At 41.5% G+C, this 18,812-nt stretch overlaps 1 protein-coding gene across 1 annotated transcript; it reads left to right on the top strand.

Annotated features, from left to right (window-relative positions):
* The first annotated feature begins 1,267 nt into the window (after window positions 1-1,267).
* TNFRSF8 (TNF receptor superfamily member 8) lies at window positions 1,268-18,371 on the top strand. Its single transcript, XM_031506634.2, has 11 exons — window positions 1,268-1,548; window positions 6,032-6,122; window positions 8,004-8,129; window positions 10,107-10,262; window positions 10,367-10,460; window positions 11,907-12,184; window positions 12,390-12,500; window positions 13,048-13,095; window positions 14,182-14,207; window positions 16,331-16,538; window positions 17,695-18,371. The coding sequence occupies exons 1-11, from the start codon at window positions 1,486-1,488 to the stop codon at window positions 17,937-17,939; spliced, it is 1,446 nt and encodes a 481-aa protein (XP_031362494.2). The 5' UTR covers window positions 1,268-1,485; the 3' UTR covers window positions 17,940-18,371.
* Window positions 18,372-18,812: the final 441 nt, after the last annotated feature.

The following is an 18,812-nucleotide window of genomic DNA, read 5'->3' as shown; positions in this document are numbered from 1 at the left end:
AGAGAAAAAAAACACAGAGGGGAAGGAAAAAATACAAACAGATCTCATCAATTGTCCTGACTACTATGTTATTTGAAACTGCATTAATAAATTGGGATAATTGCCTAATGGCATATTACTGCAGAAGATTAAGGTGTGTTCTAGGCCATTATTAAATTAGGAAAATCAAGAATGTAATAATTTGGCATTGAAATTCTTAGTTTCCTCTAGACCTATAAGGAATAGCTACCGCAAGAGCTTCTATAGCTAAGAGAGTTTAGAAGCTGAGCAGTACCCTGGCAGAGCAGAGAGATGCATTTTGTGTCACATACACAACATGCAGTGTGCTGAAAATGCCTGGGGTTTATATGATGGCATTCTGGAGAAAGAAAAATCTAGGTAGTTAAAATTGCTGCAGCTGTGAGCTGAAAATATTTACACAGGGTCCCTGTGGAATGCTCATTTTTGGTGCTTGGTTGTGATGGCAGTGATGTTGCTGTGGATCTTTAGTAAAATAATAATTTATCTGACTTTCAGTATTTTCTCATTTCTTTTGTTGTTGGTGCGAAGCAACGAAAAAACGACCCAGAGGTGTGAGAATTCAAATTGTCATTATTTTCCTGTGTACCTCAGAGGGTTTTCAAGGCACTTGGCTTTTTTGAAGTGGCTAACCTTCACTTTTGACTAGACTTCTAGGGCAGATAAGGAGGCTTCATGACATCTTCAAGCACCTGAAATATTTCCAGGCATCAGAACAAAAACCATGCAGAGTAACAAATGAAAGTGAGTGAAATGATGAGTAGCAGACTTAAGGATGATTGTCATCACCAGGAATTATTTTCTCCTGGGATTGGAGGAAAGGGAAGATTTCTCAAGGGGAAGGTCTGTAGTATGTTGGTATTTGAAGTGGCAATGTGCAAAGCCTAAAGCTTAGAGGAGTCACCATGGTTGAGTGTGAGTCCTCACCCACTCATCCAAACAGGAGTAAAATGACTGTACTGAAAGAATTAGCATTTCTTACTGGGAACTTCCTTGAGGCTTGGTTGCAACTCTTGAAAAAGTGACTGCTGCATGGGGCAGGGCTTGGACTTGTGCCTGGCCAAGGCTTTGGGGTGGTGAAGTTGTCTCTGAGGGCAGCACAGATGACTCAGGAGCCTGTGCACAGCCAGCCATGTGCCTTGGGTGACAACCTTGATTCTCACAACCGTCTCGCAGAAACTGCCAGCACCAGGACTAGACATTGAGGCAGTTTTGGTTTGTTCTATTTTTATTTTTCTCTTTTGGGGCAGCACTCCCTCCCCCTTCTTTCTAAATTGTTTTCTCAACTCAGTTGAGTCTCAAAGCCTGTCTCCTGCTTGTCTCAGACAGCTGGAATGTCTCTGGGCTGAATGAACAGGCAAGGAGCATGACTTGGTGGCACCGTGGAAGGGTCTCAGCCTCCAGAAGGGACAACCCATCTGTCTCACCTGCAGTGCTGGCAGCCAGGGACATTTAACACCACCTCAGATGGCTGCCTGCAGCCTGCCTCTGCTCCTGCTGCTGCTCCAGGACGTCCAGACAACCCAACAGGTAAGGCAGGGGGACACCAGGATCCTGCAGGTGAGGTCTGGGGCACCTGGGGCTGCAGAGCCACCCTGCCCTTCAGCTGGGTGTTGGGGTGGGTGTCCACAGAAGCAGGGTTTGTTAAAGGTGGTGAGCAGAGCTCTCAGGAGATAAAGGTATAAAGCAGAGCAGAATTTGCCCTGTCTGGGACCTTTACAGGCAGGAGTGTGGGATGTGAGCTATGATCTGCACCTTGTTGGCACTGCTGGAGCTGCTGCAGCTCCCCAGTCCCAGCTGGGGAGTGAGGAAAGGTTTCCTAGGGGTGGGGGGGGTGTTTATTTTTGCCTCTGTGCTCGTTGACAGGCACACTCCTTGCAGGGCTCTGCTCACAGGGCTGCTGTCCACTCTGCTGATGCAAGTCAGGAGGGGCAAACTGAAAGGTGCAGAGGGGAAACAATAATAGACCTTTTTCTTTACACCCCCCCCTCTACTGACACTGACTTCCTCATGAAGCCACTACTATTTCTGAATTAAAAATCACTTCAAACAGACAGAACCCACTGTCTGTACTCAGCTGATGCTGTAGATGCACACCAGCTCCCTGTTCTGATCCTATCAGCTCTTGTGGGTTAGCTTCCACCCACACACTGCCACTTATCCCCTCCTCCTGTGGGATCACATGGCAATGAGCCCTCAGCACCTGGCATAAATCCAGGTGATTTCCCTGACTGATACCTACAAATTCACATTAAAAAGTAGAAAGGTCAGGTGCAGAGAGACTGAACAGGTAAAGTCAGGTAGGTGAGTATTTGCATGGAGTTTGTTGGATTGGAAATGAGCCATATTCCCTTGCAGTGGAAACACAAGCATATATTAGCCTAAGAGACCTGTCAGTACACAGTAACTGAAAAGTCCAGCACATCACTTGGGCTGCCAGATTTTTTTACAAGACACTGACCCCAGTTAAATCTTTGAAAATAACCAAGTTCTGTACCCTCTTCATAGGGGATTTGAAAAAGATCCTCCTGCTTCTTTTGGTAAGAGTAGGAGTTTGCTCGTGTCTTTAGTTGTAAATACCCCTCCCACATTTCAAGTTTGGTTTACTTTCCCCATGTTATCTGTCCTGCCATTGTCTTCTTCCTGAAATAAGTGTTCAATGAGATTGGAGTCTGTAATTCTTGCTCACTAGAGGAATGCTTGGGAAGGCATTCACATGTGCTAAATGCAGACTGCTTTAGAGGGAAAGCCAATAGCAACTTTTGGTGGTTTTGTTCAAAAAATGAATGGGGCAGAGAGAAAATTTGGTTTTCTGATACTCAATGTCAATATTCAGACTCACTGTAAAACCACCATGACATTGCTGGGATAAGGAACTGGCTTTGCACTGCCTCTCTTGCAGCAATACTTGCTCTTCTGCTAATGGAGTACAAGTGATACTTTCTAATGTGAGCAAGTCACTGTTTACTGGTCATGTTTTTAACCATGCTCCATCTTACCTCAGTGCACAGTTTGAGTTCTGTTTCTTTTTATATTCAGAGAGCTCTCACTTGTTGATAATGTCTTTACTATCAAGCAAATGAAGCTTGACTCCTTGAAGCTGTAGTTTATCAGCTTTTTCTGTACTGTCAGAAATGGATAGAAGCTTGACAGACAGTTAACTGTTTTGCTGCAGTATTAGTCAGTTCTAGAATAGCCACTGCTGGTAGGTTTTTTTTTTTTTTTACGGTAATATTCTTTCTTCCTGACTTACAGCTCATTTGTAGCAAGCCCGATTTCTTACTTTGCCTCACAATCACTTTTTCTCTATGAGTTCAAAAAGCCATAAATAAGTGAGTCAAACCTTGTCCTGACTGAATTGCAGAATAGCCACTGAATTCAGCACCTTTACAACTGCCGTTATTTAAATTGGAATAGCAAACATTTTTGTAGAAATAAGGAAAGTCAGAAGAGCTGTAAAAATCCTATTTTCTAAAACGAATTCTCTCAAGCAAGTGCTGAAAAACCCAAATACTTTTGATCTATATGTTTCCTTTATTTAATTGGTCCTTAATATGCAATGCATTCAGAAAAGAAAAAGAACAGTTGACTTGCTGAGTGACTGAAAGCTCTAAACCAGTGCATCTGTCACAGAGCAGTCCAAGCAGGATCTTTCCTTTCACAAAATGAATTCCAGCTGCTGCTAAATCCAAAGCTTTTATTTGAAGAGAAGGTCAGAGAGAAGGATAAAGACCTCCTGTCCACCACAGCCACATGCCTTACTCCAATACCTGTGTGATCTTCCTCAAATGTTAATGTTTTTTTTTTTATTATGCACATTTACAAACAGGTAAGTTGCAATGAGAATAGCAGCTGTTATTTCAATTAAACTGTCACTTCTGCATTGACCCCTTAGAGAATGTTGGGGACCAACCTTCCTGCTGAGTTAAGAGCAGCTTTGCATCATTGTGTTGCTGTTACAGGTCATGTTAGGAGTCAAACAGCTTTAGAATTTGGAGGGAAAAATGTGACAAGAATGGGGGCATGGTGACTGATGCTGAGCATTGACATGAATGTTATTTATCACTGAAAGGATCTGCACTAATTTTTATACTCATTAAACACCTCTACTGAACAGATGCTGACTCACAGACATTTTGCTTATGGATTAGATGTGATGGGGTCTTCAGAAGGTGGTTTCCCAGTCACAGACATCTTGCCATGATTTGTTAAAATGAATTTCTGTTGGATTAAGTTCTGATTTAGAGATGGGGTAATTGAGAGATGAGAGCACCTTGGGTTTGGCTCAGTGGCAGTGCAGGTGGCTACAAAGCTGTGCTTGTAGCTTTGTATTTGTGGAGGAACCATGGGTGAGCTGTGTGATGTGGGTGGCTGTAGGGCAGAGCTGCCCTCCCGTGGAAAGGGCGAAAATCAGCTTGAGTACTCTCTCATAGGTATTATTGCATAATCTAGCTCATGCAGGCCTAGCTCATGCAGTGATTTATCACTGCACTACCATCAGTTCAAATTCATAATCAGAGTGTTGGAACCAGGAGCAGAATCTAATATTAAACTCCTGATTTTCATATTCTTGGCAAGGTAACTTTTTAAAAAGCTGTTCTCTCGCATTTTTACACAGACACTATTGTTTTATTAAAATCCAAACCCAGACAATTAAATAAACTGTAAGCTTATGTGCTGCATTAGTAATTCAATAATTCAAGAGTTTGTACTCTTGTTTAAAATTCAGCTTCGTTTGCAGCCAGAGTTGGTTGCCCAGGAGAACCAGGAGGAAAAAATTAGGTATTTGTGGTGACTTCCACCAGCTCTTGCAGAGAAACTAATCCAGGCTGACTTAGCTACAGAATCCCTCAGGGCAGACAGAGAAATATTCCCCTTGCCCTGGGTTTCCAGTTTTGATATGTTTCTAATTCTTGTTCTTCTGTTAATTTCCTCCTTGACTGAAAGCTTCTGTTTTCTGATGGAAGTGAAATAATTTTTATATTTTTATATTTTTGTGTATATTTAATAGGAGAACAGGCTGTGAAATGATTAAGTAGTGAGATTCTGCACAAAGGCAGCAGGTGACAGCAAGTATTATTTCAAAGACCAGTGGGAAATTCATTGGCAGAAAGTGAGATGTAGAGTTTCTGAAATATTTAACTGCTCTACCAGTATCGTGTGGGAAAATCTCCAGGGAATCTGCTTATCAACTCTTAACAAAAAAACCCCAAAAAAACCCTCTGCTAAAAAAAATCAGTGTTCATACCTTCTAGTAAATACTGAAAATGAATTTCAGATAACAACATCTTTAGGGGATTCTTAAGGGAGATACCAAATTCAAAAATCAGATATTTTCATCAGAACACTTGTAACACTGTAATTTCCCAGAGCATGTTGTGGCCCAGCCGTACAAAAACTAAATCTTATTTTGTGCTTCTTGTTACAGGTTATAGTTGGGTCTCATTCTGTAAGCTAATATCAAAACTATTTCATGGTGGGTTTTTTTTGAAACTGAATAAATATCAGTTATGTAGTGATGAAAGGTTATTTCTGAAAAGCTTCACTCACAACAGAAGTGGGATCAGTTATTTGAATAAGGGCTTCATCAATCATTTGCATAATTCTTTACAAGGCAAAATCCTCTTGCAGGATTTGTCCCTTAATGATAAGTAAAATAATTTATTGGTTTATAATACACACTTAGGTTGCCAAATTCAAACAGTATGACTGTTTAAGTTACAGGAAATTTGGATACTGACAACAGAAATTACCTCTGTGGATTACACCAAATCCTTAGCTCCAATTAACATGAAATCATTTTAGCACAGTAATTTTTTTTTTCTGAATGCCGCAGTGTTTCTAAAGGAAATGCGAACAAGAATTTAGTTGCTTTGGGAACACTTGAATTTGCAAAAAACTTTGGGCTTTTCCTTACTGTCTGCAACCACCATTGCTTGAGACAGACTGGGATCTACTCTAGTAGAGAATTAATTGTTTTCTAATTATGTCTTTTGTCTCTTTCAATTTCTAGACCTCATTAAGCCCACGCCATTCCTGTGATACACTAGAGAACTGGTTCTATGATGAAACTTCACAAAACTGCTGTTACCAGTGTCCCTCAGGTATGTTTATAATTCAGCCAAGTTTATATGGAGGCAGTAGGAGCCCTGTGTATCTGCAGAGTTGTATTCTGTCCCTGAAGAAAGGGGCAGTTTCATGAATCACTCTCTAATGTGGCTCCAGATGTGAATCTCTTCTCCGCTCTCCTGCTCCTGTGTCATCTGCATGCAAACCAGACAACGTGATAGAACTTTTATGGGATTTTATCACTTGGTACTGAAGTAGCCAGGTCAAAGAATTAATTTCAAGCTTGCCCCTGGGTGTGAATGAGCACAGTGAAGTTAAGCTAAATGAGTTTTTTCTCAGAGATAAAAAAATGTAAAATGAAGGTATGGAAAATCTGACATTATTCTCATAGTCACAACGGTTTAGAAAGTGTCTCACATGAGGGAGGAAACAAGCCCTTGTCAGGGGACACATTAAGCTGTGCTAGAAGCTGGGTGTGACTCAGAGGCACATAAGGTCAGCAACAGGAAACACCTTGGTGAGAAGAGTTCTGGAAATGTCTGAAACTGCCCCACTGGCCAAAACCCCCTCAGTGGGTGGGTATCTTGTGGTACTTCAGCATCATCTGTATCTTCTTGCTGGAGTGATTTTCTTTCGTTTTTCTTAAAGAAATTTCTGACGTGTATTTGTGTTCTGATGATGCAGAGGGCTTTTAGTGTTTGATTGCCAGTATTTTTACCATCAGGATTCCCACCAGGACATCCTGTGCCCCTGGGCACACCACTAGTGTGGCAGGCACATTCTTCTCTCCCTCAGGATTTTTTCATAGAGGAGCCCAGAGAGAAGAAAGAGAAAACAATTTCTATTTCTGCTCCTTGTTTTCCCATGGGGAATGTGTTTAGAGAATTGTTTCCCTGGGGTGAGGGCTTGGTTGGATTCTGGTGAGGATTGTTCGAGCCTGATGGCCAATCCAACCCACCTGGGGCTGGGCTCTCAGAGAGGGTCTAACTCTCAGAGAGTTAGATCTGGTTGTTAGAAAAAGTAGGTAGGTTGTTTTAGTATCTCCTTTAAATAATATATTAATGTATTATAGCATAGTTATAATAAAGAAATCATTCAGCTTTCTGGAGTCAGACATCAGCATTTCTTTCCACTGTGTTCACCTGCATATACAATACATTACAGTCCTTCAAAGTTGTAGATGTAAATCAGAGCAAGGGATGGAGAAAATGGTCCAATAAAAGAAAAAATGGGTGGGGATGTGACTTTGACAGTCCCAAGAAAAGCTCTTTTCTTCTTCAAAATCATACTTTGCCAAAGCTCCTGTCATGAGAGATGTCATAGTAAGGTTGGGTGAGAAGCAGAGATCTGATTTACACCAGACTGTAATGAGCCACCAGTTTCCATCAGTTCACCTTTGCTGGTTTTTTATTGCTACATCCTCATGTCAGTCCTGGACTCCTCCACAATAAAAGTTACAAGAATCCTTTTCCTAAGCATCCTTTTAATTGTCCACTACTCCTCCAAGCACTAACCTGTTCATATCTGCTACTAACTCAGCGGCTCACTGCAAAGAAAGAGGAGCTTTTCTAAAAGTCCTTTTAACCAAATGAGGAAAAGAAGGAAACATGAAACCCAGTTCCCTGGGAGCTTAGCAGTGGCAGGACACTGGTTCTCCTGGAGACTTGGTTGTCTTTTCTGTCAGCAAGTGACTTGCCATCTGCCCATTCTGCAGCAGTCCATTCCAGCTGGGATTATGTCCTGGCTCTGTACCTTAACACTTGAATAGAAAGGCAAAAATGGCCTAGAGAAGCCAAATAACCCGTGGTAGTGTATCTAACAGGTAAACACGCAGACAAGAACATTTCAGGATGGTTTTCTGCCCATTTTGGATAGATATCTTGTATATTTTGCCTTTTTTTTTTTTTTTTCTCCAGGCTATGTTAAAAAGAAAGCATGTCCTCAGAATCCAGCTGAAGACTGCATGACATGTGGACCTGATCAGTATTTGAGCAATAAATCCCAAAAGCCACAATGTGATGCCTGTGTGTCATGCCCAAAAGGTTTGCTTTTCTCCACACCTACCTCACAGTTACATTCTCTCTCTGTATATTTTATTCACGCTTAATTTGTATTTTATTCATTTAGAATTTCCACAGCAAAATTATCCATCCTTTGTTACTAAACTAGACAGCAAAATGGTACCTTGCATATAATCCATGTTACTGCCTGTGTCACCTGGGACTACCTAAAAATTCTCCCCTCCAATGAAACCAGGCTGGTTTCTGTTTTCTGTCTTATATTGCAAGCTATTATCTACAGGCTTCTTCTCTAATTATTCATGACTCAAATTACCATCATATGGCTTTAAACTGAAAGAGGGCAGGTTTAGATTAGGTACTAGGAAGAAGCACTTCCCCTGGGAGGGTGGGGAGGCCCTGGCACAGCTTGCCCAGAGAAGCTGCCCCATCCCTGGAGGTGTTCAAGGACAGGTTGGACAAACCTGGGGAGAAACCTGGGACAGTGGAAGGTTTTGTTTCATAAAATGTACTCATTTCATGTCCCTGCCTGTCGCTATTGGACATGAAATGAGCACACAGAAGCTTGGTAAGTTCAAAAGAGAAAAGGACCCAGTTTTATTCAAACATCTGGTACAGAATTCCAAAGGTGACCATGGGTTGGACGATGGAATTACCACCTCTCCAACCACACTGGTCCAAAGATCAATCAACCATTTCTCTCCACCCACAGAGAAATAAGTAAACTATTCTATTTATATGTGAAATTGTGTGAGAACTCTGACTCTCAAATACGTAAACATTATCAGAAGACTAAAGAAGTTTTATGAGAACTTTAAAACTTTCAAAAGAACTATAAAAGAAAACTTAACACTTAAAAATCAGGGCAACACCTGCCCATGACAGGGGTGGAATGAGATCAGTGTTAAACTCATCTTCAACACAAACCAGTCTGTGGTCATGTTAGTGTTCAGGAACACACGTAATCACAGGATATGATTCTATGCAGGTGCTTTTATTGAGGGCTCTGGGAATCAGGGGTACAGACCCAAATCTAACTCCAACACGGCTTTTGAGTGTATTTTATATTCTATCATTATCTAACTTACATATTAATTATTAAACTTATATTGTTCTATTGTATACATTGACTTTATTCAAGCATGAGTTTCTTGTGATCTTTCTTAGGCCTCTGACCATAGTTTCTCATGATTATTCTTACAATTAAACATTAATTATATTTAATTACTAAACAATCATCACATCTAACAATTATATCATTTATCATGTACTAGCTACACAGGTGCAGTTCTAGCAAGGTACAAGGCCTTCATGTACCTAGGGTATTTATTTTTTCAGGGCCTACTAAGCTTAATTTTCCTTTTAACCCTAAATCCCCATGATTTTAAAACCCTTTTACTATCAATCATGAAGAGACACTATTGTAAATGCAGGCAAACTCAATGGGAAGAAATTACGATGCTTGACTCAATTTAGAAGGCTGAATTGTTTCTTTATTATAACTATGCTAAAATACATTAATATGTTATATAAAAGGAGGATGTTAAAATTGCATACTACTTTCTCTGACTCTAACTTTCTCACAACTGGTGACTCTCTCTTGAGAGTGCAGCCCCAGGTGGGTTGGATTGGATTGGGTTGGGTTGGGTTGGGTTGGGTTGGGTTGGATTGGATTGGATTGGATTGGATTGGATTGGATTGGCCATCAGGTTCAAACAATCCTCACCAGAATCCAACCAAACACTCACTCCAGGTAAATAATTCTCCAAACACATTCCACATGGGAAAAACAAGGATCAGAAATAGAAATTGTTTTCTCTTTTATTTCTCTCTGTGCACCTCTATGAAAAATCCTAAGAGGGACAGAAATGTACTTACCACAAGAGACATCAGCTTTTCCTGCTTCCTGAGCCTTAGGACTGGTGTTGCTCAGCTTTGGCCCCAGTTGACATTTCCCTTACGAGGGGATCCTTTGTCACTGCATGTGTTTCTTGCCCCCAGAGCTGGACCTGGTGGAGAAGCAGCCCTGCTCCTTCAATTCCAGCCGCGTGTGCGAGTGCCGGCCGGGGCTGTTCTGCCAGCTGCGGGTGGTGGACAGCTGCTCGCGCTGCCAGCCCCACTCTGCCTGCAGGCCTGGCTTCGGCGTCAAAGGCAGGGGTAGGGCTTCTCACCTGCCCACTTCACCTTTCCTGGTCCTGGCCATAGGCCTGGACCTGATGAGTTTTGTTTGGTCAGTCCTCAGCTGTGATTTTTTTATTCAGGCACCGCGACAAATGATGTCACTTGTGAAGAGTGCCCTCCTGGGACCTTCTCGGATCAAAACTCCAGCACAGACATCTGCAAACCCCACACCAAGTAAGTCTGTGCTTCTTTAATGGGACTGACTGATTGAAATGAATAAAGGATGAAATAGGGTATGTCACTGTTGGAATCTGTGGTATTGATGATTCCAGGATTGTAGAAGGTCTCTGAACCCCACGGCCAAAGAAGTTGTAATTGGTCTGTGCTGGTTTCCAGGTTGTTTATTCTGTTTATCTTTCACATGTTCTGCTGCCCTGCCCAGCTCTGTCCTGCAGGGCAGCGTGTGGGGCTCTGCCCTCAGTGGGATGTGACAAACATTAAATACCAGAAACTCCCTGGGCTGCATTTACAATAACGTGCCAATATCTGTCACCTATGTTGGACAGTGTGTCCCCAGCCTAAACCAACAGAAAAATGCCAACACCACAGTGAGACATGGGGGGCATGAAGAAGGAGAAAAAGGACAAGGCACACCCAATTTCCTCTATCTTGTCCCCTTTGAACCCCTCATCTAGAATCCTAAAATTTTACTTTTGCACCCATGCCACACTTAATTATTACTCATATCAAACACTCAGAGCTTGTAATTCATGCTGTAAGACTGAAAACTCTTTTCCATGGACAGAGATCACAGACAGTGTCTCTGGGGGCTCTGTCCAGGGGGTTCCTGACCCCTGCCAGGGTCCCAGGGCAGCCAGAGGGAAGCCCTGGACTCCCACATGTCACTTCTGGTGCAAAGTATACAAATCCATCTTGGAAGCAAGGGAATCACTGTGGGCTCATGTGCAGAGGTTAGAAGGCCTCTCTTAGTACCTGTTGTAGGAATGTGCCCCTGTTAACAGAGGAAACAAATTACCCTTTGTCTCCTTAATAAGGAAAACAGCCCAGAAGTTTCTCTCCTCAATTTGGTTAAAAGACACCTCATAGGACCTTGGAGACTTCACCTCAAACTTAAGGACACCCAATTGGACAGAAGCCAAAAAGTCCCACCTGAGCAATTCACTAGAAAAAGAAGGGAAAAAAAGAAGTAAATCACTTCTGTGAAGTGTTTTAGCAGGAGCAAGAACCTTTTGCCCTGGCTCGGTTTTTCTCTTGAAAGAGCTTTATTTTTTGCCTTTTATTAAAACTTTTTTGTTTCCAACACTGTCACAGGAGCCATCCTGCTACTTTTATGCCACCTGAGGTAACTGAGCTATCTAGAGTATAATGCTTATCTCTGAGAGCTTATGAGACCTGGCTCAAAGAGACCAAGTATTAACCTGTTTCACAGCTCTGAGCTAGAGGAACAAGGGTAGGAAGGAATCCTGCTTGCCTCATTTTTAGATTACTAAGTCCTGTGGAATTGCAGACCTGTGTGAGTAGCAGCTTTGCATCCAGGCCAAGAATTAATACCACAGGGATGAGAAAAATAATGACTTTTACACAGAAAGCAATAATTGTGACTTGGAAAACACTTGTACCTTGTACCACACAATGATACTTGTTCTTCTTCATACCCAGCTGTGCCAAGTTGAACAAAGTAATACTAAGGAAAGGAAATGCTACCCATGATCAAGTTTGCCTGGACCAGTTGCCCACTTACCTCACCCCAAGCACTTTGTCCGTGAGATTCAGCAATGAAACAAATGACTTTGACCTGAGGATGTTTAAGGACAACCTGGTGACCTCTGCTAGTGGTGACCTTCTAAGTGCCACAACAACTGAAAACCCCAGTTCAACTCCTGAGGAGAAAGCTGGCACTTCTCCCACCTCAGCCAAGGGGGAGATGACAACAGGAGGTAACAAAGGCACAGCAATCACTCTCTAGCACTTTTTATTTGGAAGTATCTTTGGTAAACGCAATTTTTAATGTGGGAACTTCCTGCAAATCCCCTCTGACTTGTGAAATGATGTCGATGGTCCTGTGTTCAAACGCATGGATTGACTGAGGGTTTTCCCTCTGCCTTTTCTCAGCCTGTGCTGTGCTCCCTCTCTGTGCTGCAGGTGTCGTGCTTTGGGCAGTGGTTCTCTCTGTGGCAGTGCTTCTTGGGGGCACGCTGGCATTTTGGAAATGGAAGGTTTGCAAGAAGCGGATCCTCGTCCTCAGGAGGAAGCGTGAGTTTTTCAAGCTGTAACACGGGATGTGCTGCTTGATCTGCCAAAAAACAGATGGGAAACTCAAATGTGGGGATGTTTGTGGAGGTCATTGGGGAAGAGAATGTTCTCCACAGGCCAGATAAGGGTTTAAGGCAAGCTGCTCGTGCAGGATGTTGGAGAACATGAAAGATGGAAGCAGCTGTGAATTTAGGGAGGGAAGCAGGGGGAGCCTACAAGAGGGGCAAAGATAACTAGCTGTTTCTTTTCTCAGCACAGACATTAGTATTAGATGATACCAGAAGTGTTGTGTGACTAGTTTTTGGTTCTGGGAACAGAACTGGGCTTTGAGCACGAGAGGAAGGGTGATTTTTACTGACCCTAACTCCCCAGAGCTTTGCCTGGTGATACATGCGGGGTGTGTCTGCAAACCCACATTCCCCCTTTTACAGAAAGCAGGATGTGCACGTTGTAGGTTGCTTGTAGATCTGTGGGTGTGGTGAAGCTGTTGGAGCCTTCAGGCTCCACGGTGAGTTTGACTAAATAAATGAAAGGTTTCTTTTATCAGCACACCTGCATTCGGTCATCGCACACAAATACGTGCTCAAGTCTCAAGGTGAGTGACTGGTGGGCCATCCTTATGTCTGCAGAATCAGTAGATAGTTTAACGTGGGATTTTATTCTATAGAATTTTAATTTAAAAATTAAATTAATTGGCCATGCAGAAGGCCAGTCCTGTTCCTCCCGAGCAGGCAGGGGACACGCTGGGTGCCACCAGGTGCCAGCAGATGTCACTTTGTTCCCACGGCAGCTGAAGGGTTGGGTGATGTGTCAGTGCTGGAAAACACCCGATTGATTTCGGGACAGTCAAATATGGGAGATGTGTTCAGAAAAAAACCTGCCCAGATCCCATAAAGTGCAAACCTTTTACCCATTTAGCTGATCCCCTCTCAGCAATTCCACTGCCACTGACAGATCCCTGCTCTCTTGTGTCAGGTTCTAATCACCACACAGCAGAGCTTTCTATATTCATTCATTCAGGAATATAATTTAAAACCTCTTGTGTGCAGCCTTATTTTCTCAAAATAGAATTTTTTCTCCCTTGCTTGCCTTGCCTATTACTGTGTAGCCTTACAGAGCTGATACTCTGAAAATAAAGGTGGCTGTAGATCAGGGTGAAATCAGACACTAAGTCTGAGCCCATCTACCTTCATGGTGATAGAGAGTGTTGTACACTCCCTCTTCTCACCTCTCTTATTTGGCCAGTGTTCCCTGTTAATGGAACTGTGCATAAAATCCCACCCCCTTAATAATCATCTGACAATATGATGAACTGACCTAACTTGTTAATCCAGTAGAAAGTTATTAATTTTCTTTTCTTTTTAATAAACTTGTATTGTTCTTATCTAGGCAGTTTAATCAGTGCATTTTTTCATGAGATGAATATCAGTTGTGGTGTGAGGACAGTGATGCAAAAGGTTTTGGGGACAGTAGGTATCACAGTCCTGGCAGCAACCTTCACTGTTTCACCTCAGGAGTGTCATTTCTGTGTTCCCTGAGTTTTAATAAAACCATCATGCATATGGGGTGGGCAGTGGAGTGGTTTAGGAAGTACATTGCTAGGTGATCTTTCAGAGCATATATTAATATTCTTGTGATTTTCTGAGGTTTCTTCTGATAATCTTTTTACTTCTCATTGCAGGTTCAGATCTCGTGAACAAATGTGCAGTAAGTGTGAACAATATTCCAAAACAGATCACTTTCCATGCCAAAGTAAATCATGTTATTTTCAAATGTCCTGTCTAAAAAGTGCCAGCCTTTTAGTTTGGACTTCCCTCTACAATATGTAATAATTTAGGTGGAATGAGATGTAGTAGGACTCAATACCTTCATGTCTTGAGATGAGGTTAATGTGGTGTTAAATAATGAGATGCTGCCTGTCGTAGTTGAGACTGAGACAATACAAAGCAACAGTCAATCTTCAGAAGGCTTCAAACTGTTTTTATTCTAGCATGCATGCTTTTTGTACATTCTTACAAAACTCAGAAGTTTACTCATTGGTCAGGAAAGCCAAAGTGCTGATTAGAATAGGCAGTTGCAGGTTTTTCTTATTTATTCTTCTTTCTTTCTTGGTTTCTATGTCAACGACCTTGGTAGAAAATTCTTTTAGAGGTAAACATGGATCCTCTTATCAAACTTCTCTCTGGCTCAGAGAATCACTGTCAAACCTCTTCCACAGCTGCCACTCTTGCTTGTGAGGGGATTTGATTTGGTGTTAAGCCATTCATGGTGCATTCATGGGACAAGATCTGAAATCACAGCATGAACATACCTTTTCTTCCTTCTGGGAGAACTTTGTGTGTCAGTCCCATTTTATCTTACTGCTCCAGTCACACAGATGGGATTTGTGCTTTTCTTCTCTCTCCCTCCACATCCCTTTCCCTCTGCAGGATTTGGCACAGCTGTGAAATGGGTACTCAGTGGGTTTGGTTTGTCATTCCTACAGGACAAGCTCCTGGTGTTACAGTACATTTTGGAGATGAACAGGACAAGCATCAGTCAATATGGCAACAGAAAGCAGTTCCTCAGCTGCTGAAATCATCACTGCTTGGTTTGATTCCCCCTCTGTTAGAGAAATTACAGCTGCTTTCATTCTCTGAGTCTCTCAGTTTATTAGGCTTGTTATCTTTAAATGTCCAGACCTGCTAAATCACTCATTAGACTGTTTCTTTGTTTTTTGTTTTTAAATGAGTTTGCTTTTAAATGTTGTGCCTCTGCACACACACAAGATTCTGCATTTTCCAGTCACTCTGGTTGCAATCAGCTGTCATAATTTCAGTGTGTAATTCTTAATTCCTGAATTAACAATGAGGATCTTCAATTCTTGCCTCTATATAGAGTCAGACATGAGCAAGGGTTACGAAGTGCACATTTCAAAATATTTTTTTTTTCTTTCCCAACCTTGTGGAAAGAGAAGATCAGAACCACCAGAAAATTGTGATGCAGGACCTTTACCCTCTCTCAGATTCTGGTTCCCCTTTTAAAGAATTGCTTGTAATTAATTCTTCCTGTGTTAGGTAGTCTGAGCTTGTTTTTCTATCTGACATTCTGCTGTGACAATTACATTTTGAAGTTAAATCAGTTTGGCCTCTGGCTTGTTCTGTTCTTCCAAAGTCTAAGAGGTAGCTAAAACATATTTTCTTCAGTAGAAATGAGATACATTCCTTAAATGTCATCAGAAATCAGAATTCAGCTGACAAACACTATTTTGAAATACGGTCTTAAGTGGTGCAGGAGCCTAGTTTGAAGTTCCTACTTTGGTATTGTAAATGTAGGTGAACCCAATGGGAAGAAATGACAATAATTCAGAAGGCTGAATTATTTCTTTATTATAACTATGTTAAAATACATTAATATACTATATAAAAGGAGGATATTAAAACTACATACTATTTTTTCTGACCCTATCTTTAACACAACTCGTGACCCTCTCTGGAGAGTCCAGCCCCAGGTGGGTTGGATTGGCCACCAGGCTCAAACAATCCTCACCAGAATCCAGCCAAGCACTCACTCCAGTAAACAATTCTCTAAACACATTCCACATAGGAAAAACAAGGAGCAGAAATAGAAATTGTTTTCTCTTTCATTTCTCTCTGTGCACTTCTATGAAAAATCTTGAGAGTGAGAGCAATGTGCTTGCCACTCTTTGGAACATTTCACTCCCTGTGACAGTGGTGCTGGGCAGTATATTCTGTTATCCTGACTGCCACAGGAGCATTCTGTGTTCCTGTTGCTACATTCAAATTGTTTTTACACTCACCTCACCTCTGCCCTCCTGTTTATATTGGCAGAAGATCATACTGACCACTGACAGTGGGCTAGAAGAGGAGGAGTTAATTGACAGAGCCCTTCCTTTGGAAACCAACAATAACTTGGTGTCCAGCACAGAAAAAGCCCAGAGTGTTCATCGGGGTGTGACTGATGTGACACCAAGCACTGGGAATGCCCCAGACTGCCCTGTGGATTCTCGAGTCAGAGACCACACAAATAACAGAATTGGTGAGTCTTGCTTTTTTTTTTTCCTTTTGTCATCTTTTTTTCAAATTTGTAAACAATGCACATACTGCCATTCTAAGATTATCAGTAAACTTCAGTGTCCAAATCTTCTAACAAAGACTGTGCTGAAACTCCAGATCTTTGACACAAAAATACCTGTTCATTTGAAATATAATGCTTTCTTTTTTTAATGCTTGTCTTAGTCACTATAAATTTGACAGAAAATTCCCTTCTTCCTCCTTTTCATTCTGGAATATGTAGATTTTACAGAAGAATTTTGAATACGTCAGCTGGAAGATGATGCTGTAATACCAAAGGGGAATTGTACTTAGCTATAATTTTCTTTTCTGGTTTCATAATAATGGCTTGAAATGTATCTCCCATGTGTTCCCATAAAATCTTTAACCATGGCACAGGGGGGAGATAAAGGAGCTCAGGCAAGGAACTCATTCATAGGGGGTGAATTCTCCCCTGAGACTCCATCTGCATGAGACATTCTGGCAGTGCTTCCAAACCCAGTTCTGAGGTTATTCAAAGGTGTTATTTTTCATATTACAAAACCTGACCTTCCCTTACTAAACCCCTTTCCTGTTTTACTGTGAGTGATGGATTGGGATGAATGTGATGATTTGATTTACCACATCCAAATATCTCCAAGCAATTAACCTACAGTGTCTGATGTGCAGCATCCTTCTGAATTAAGTGCAGTGGTGCAAGCCATTGAAAAGTCCTTATTTACCTTTCTGTGAAGGGGTTTGACAGCAAGCTGGACCCAAGATTCAGAAAATTTTGTAGTTTATTCTCATCTAGAAATAAGCTAATTTCTTTGCAAGTCCTAAGAACGCAGAACTTCTCTACAGTGCTGATCTTTACCCAAAGATTTCATTTACATGGTGTTTCTTGAAACAGCAGGAGAATAAACCTCGGATTCTTTAGATCCCAATTAGTTGCTTAGATTCTTGTGAATATCTTCTGCCTTTTCCACTTTGTCTTTCTCATGTAGTTCCACCTCTAGCTCGGTGGCTTAATCCCATGGAAGCACAATCCACTAGATCTGAACTGTCCAGAGTCCTAATAAAAATGTTGCATGAAAAACAGCCACCTCTGGGGCAGCAGTGACTGTTCACCAATGCTCAGCATTACTTTTTTCCTTCCTCAGAAAAACTCTACATCATGAAGGCCGACACTGTTATCGTGGGCTCTGTTTCAGAAGTGCCCAGTGGCAAGAACTGTGCTCTTAAAGGATGTGAGAGTAACCTTGATGCCCAGGAAAGCATGGAAGAAGAATTGGAAATGCACTACCCAGAGCAGGAAACAGAGTCTTTTCCAGGGAATGATGTAATGGTTCCTGTGGAAGAGGAGGGAAAGGAATTTCACCACCCTACCACTGCCACTGAGAAGTGACAACCCACAGAGATACAGAAGACACAGAATCATCCAGTGTGACACTAAGGCTGAATTTATGACCAGGGAGGTAAACACATTGTGCCTTAGATTATTGGGAAACTCCTGGAAAATACTGAAACACTTTCAAACAAGGAGAGTTAGAATCTATTTCATCTAACAAATGAGAGGATCATCCAAACTGTTTGCCTTCACAGCTGACATCAAATATTTCTGTTTCCCTGTCTCCCAGTATCATACTGACAACAAATTTGAATCAAAGCTGCATAATTTAGAGGACATCTGGATGTCAGCTGAAGTTTCACAGCTTGCTTTCTCAGTGTGAAGGAATGGATAGAAATCTATGTCTGGTTGCTTCTATTAGCTGTGAAAATTCTGGCCAAGCTTGAGACTCAGCCATGTTGTTTCTATTCCAATAGTTTCAATTTTGTAATTGGCATTTTGTAATCTAGCATTTTCTCAAGGCTTCAACCTTTGATTGAAAATTATAATAATTTCAGTTTTACCTAGCATAAACCTCAAGTTTGTGGACTTCATGTTTCTTGAGGAATTAGGATCAAAGGTGCCACACAGGCTCTGAAAATAGAAGGCAAATAAAACTAATTGAAGTCCACTGTACTTTAGGCCATTCTTTCTAGGTTTTGAAGTCTGATTCATATTTTTTTGACTACATCAAATCATTAGTAAGTGTACAAAACAGTCTCTTCTGATGGAAGCCAAACTGGTTGAACATCTGGCTATTGGATGAAGTATGTGTTAAGCCCAGTGTGGAGCCTGTAAAAAGAGAAATGAAGAAAAGAAACTATTTCTCTACTGAAAAAGAGGCACAGCAGTTATTTCCTATAACATTGTTAATATCTACTTGTTTTAGAA

The sequence above is a fragment of the Lonchura striata genome, chromosome 24, assembly GCF_046129695.1.
Source record: "Lonchura striata isolate bLonStr1 chromosome 24, bLonStr1.mat, whole genome shotgun sequence".
Lineage (NCBI taxonomy): Eukaryota > Metazoa > Chordata > Aves > Passeriformes > Estrildidae > Lonchura > Lonchura striata.
The sequence above is the reverse complement of the archived record's forward strand: the minus strand, read 5'-3'. Positions and strand labels throughout refer to the sequence as shown.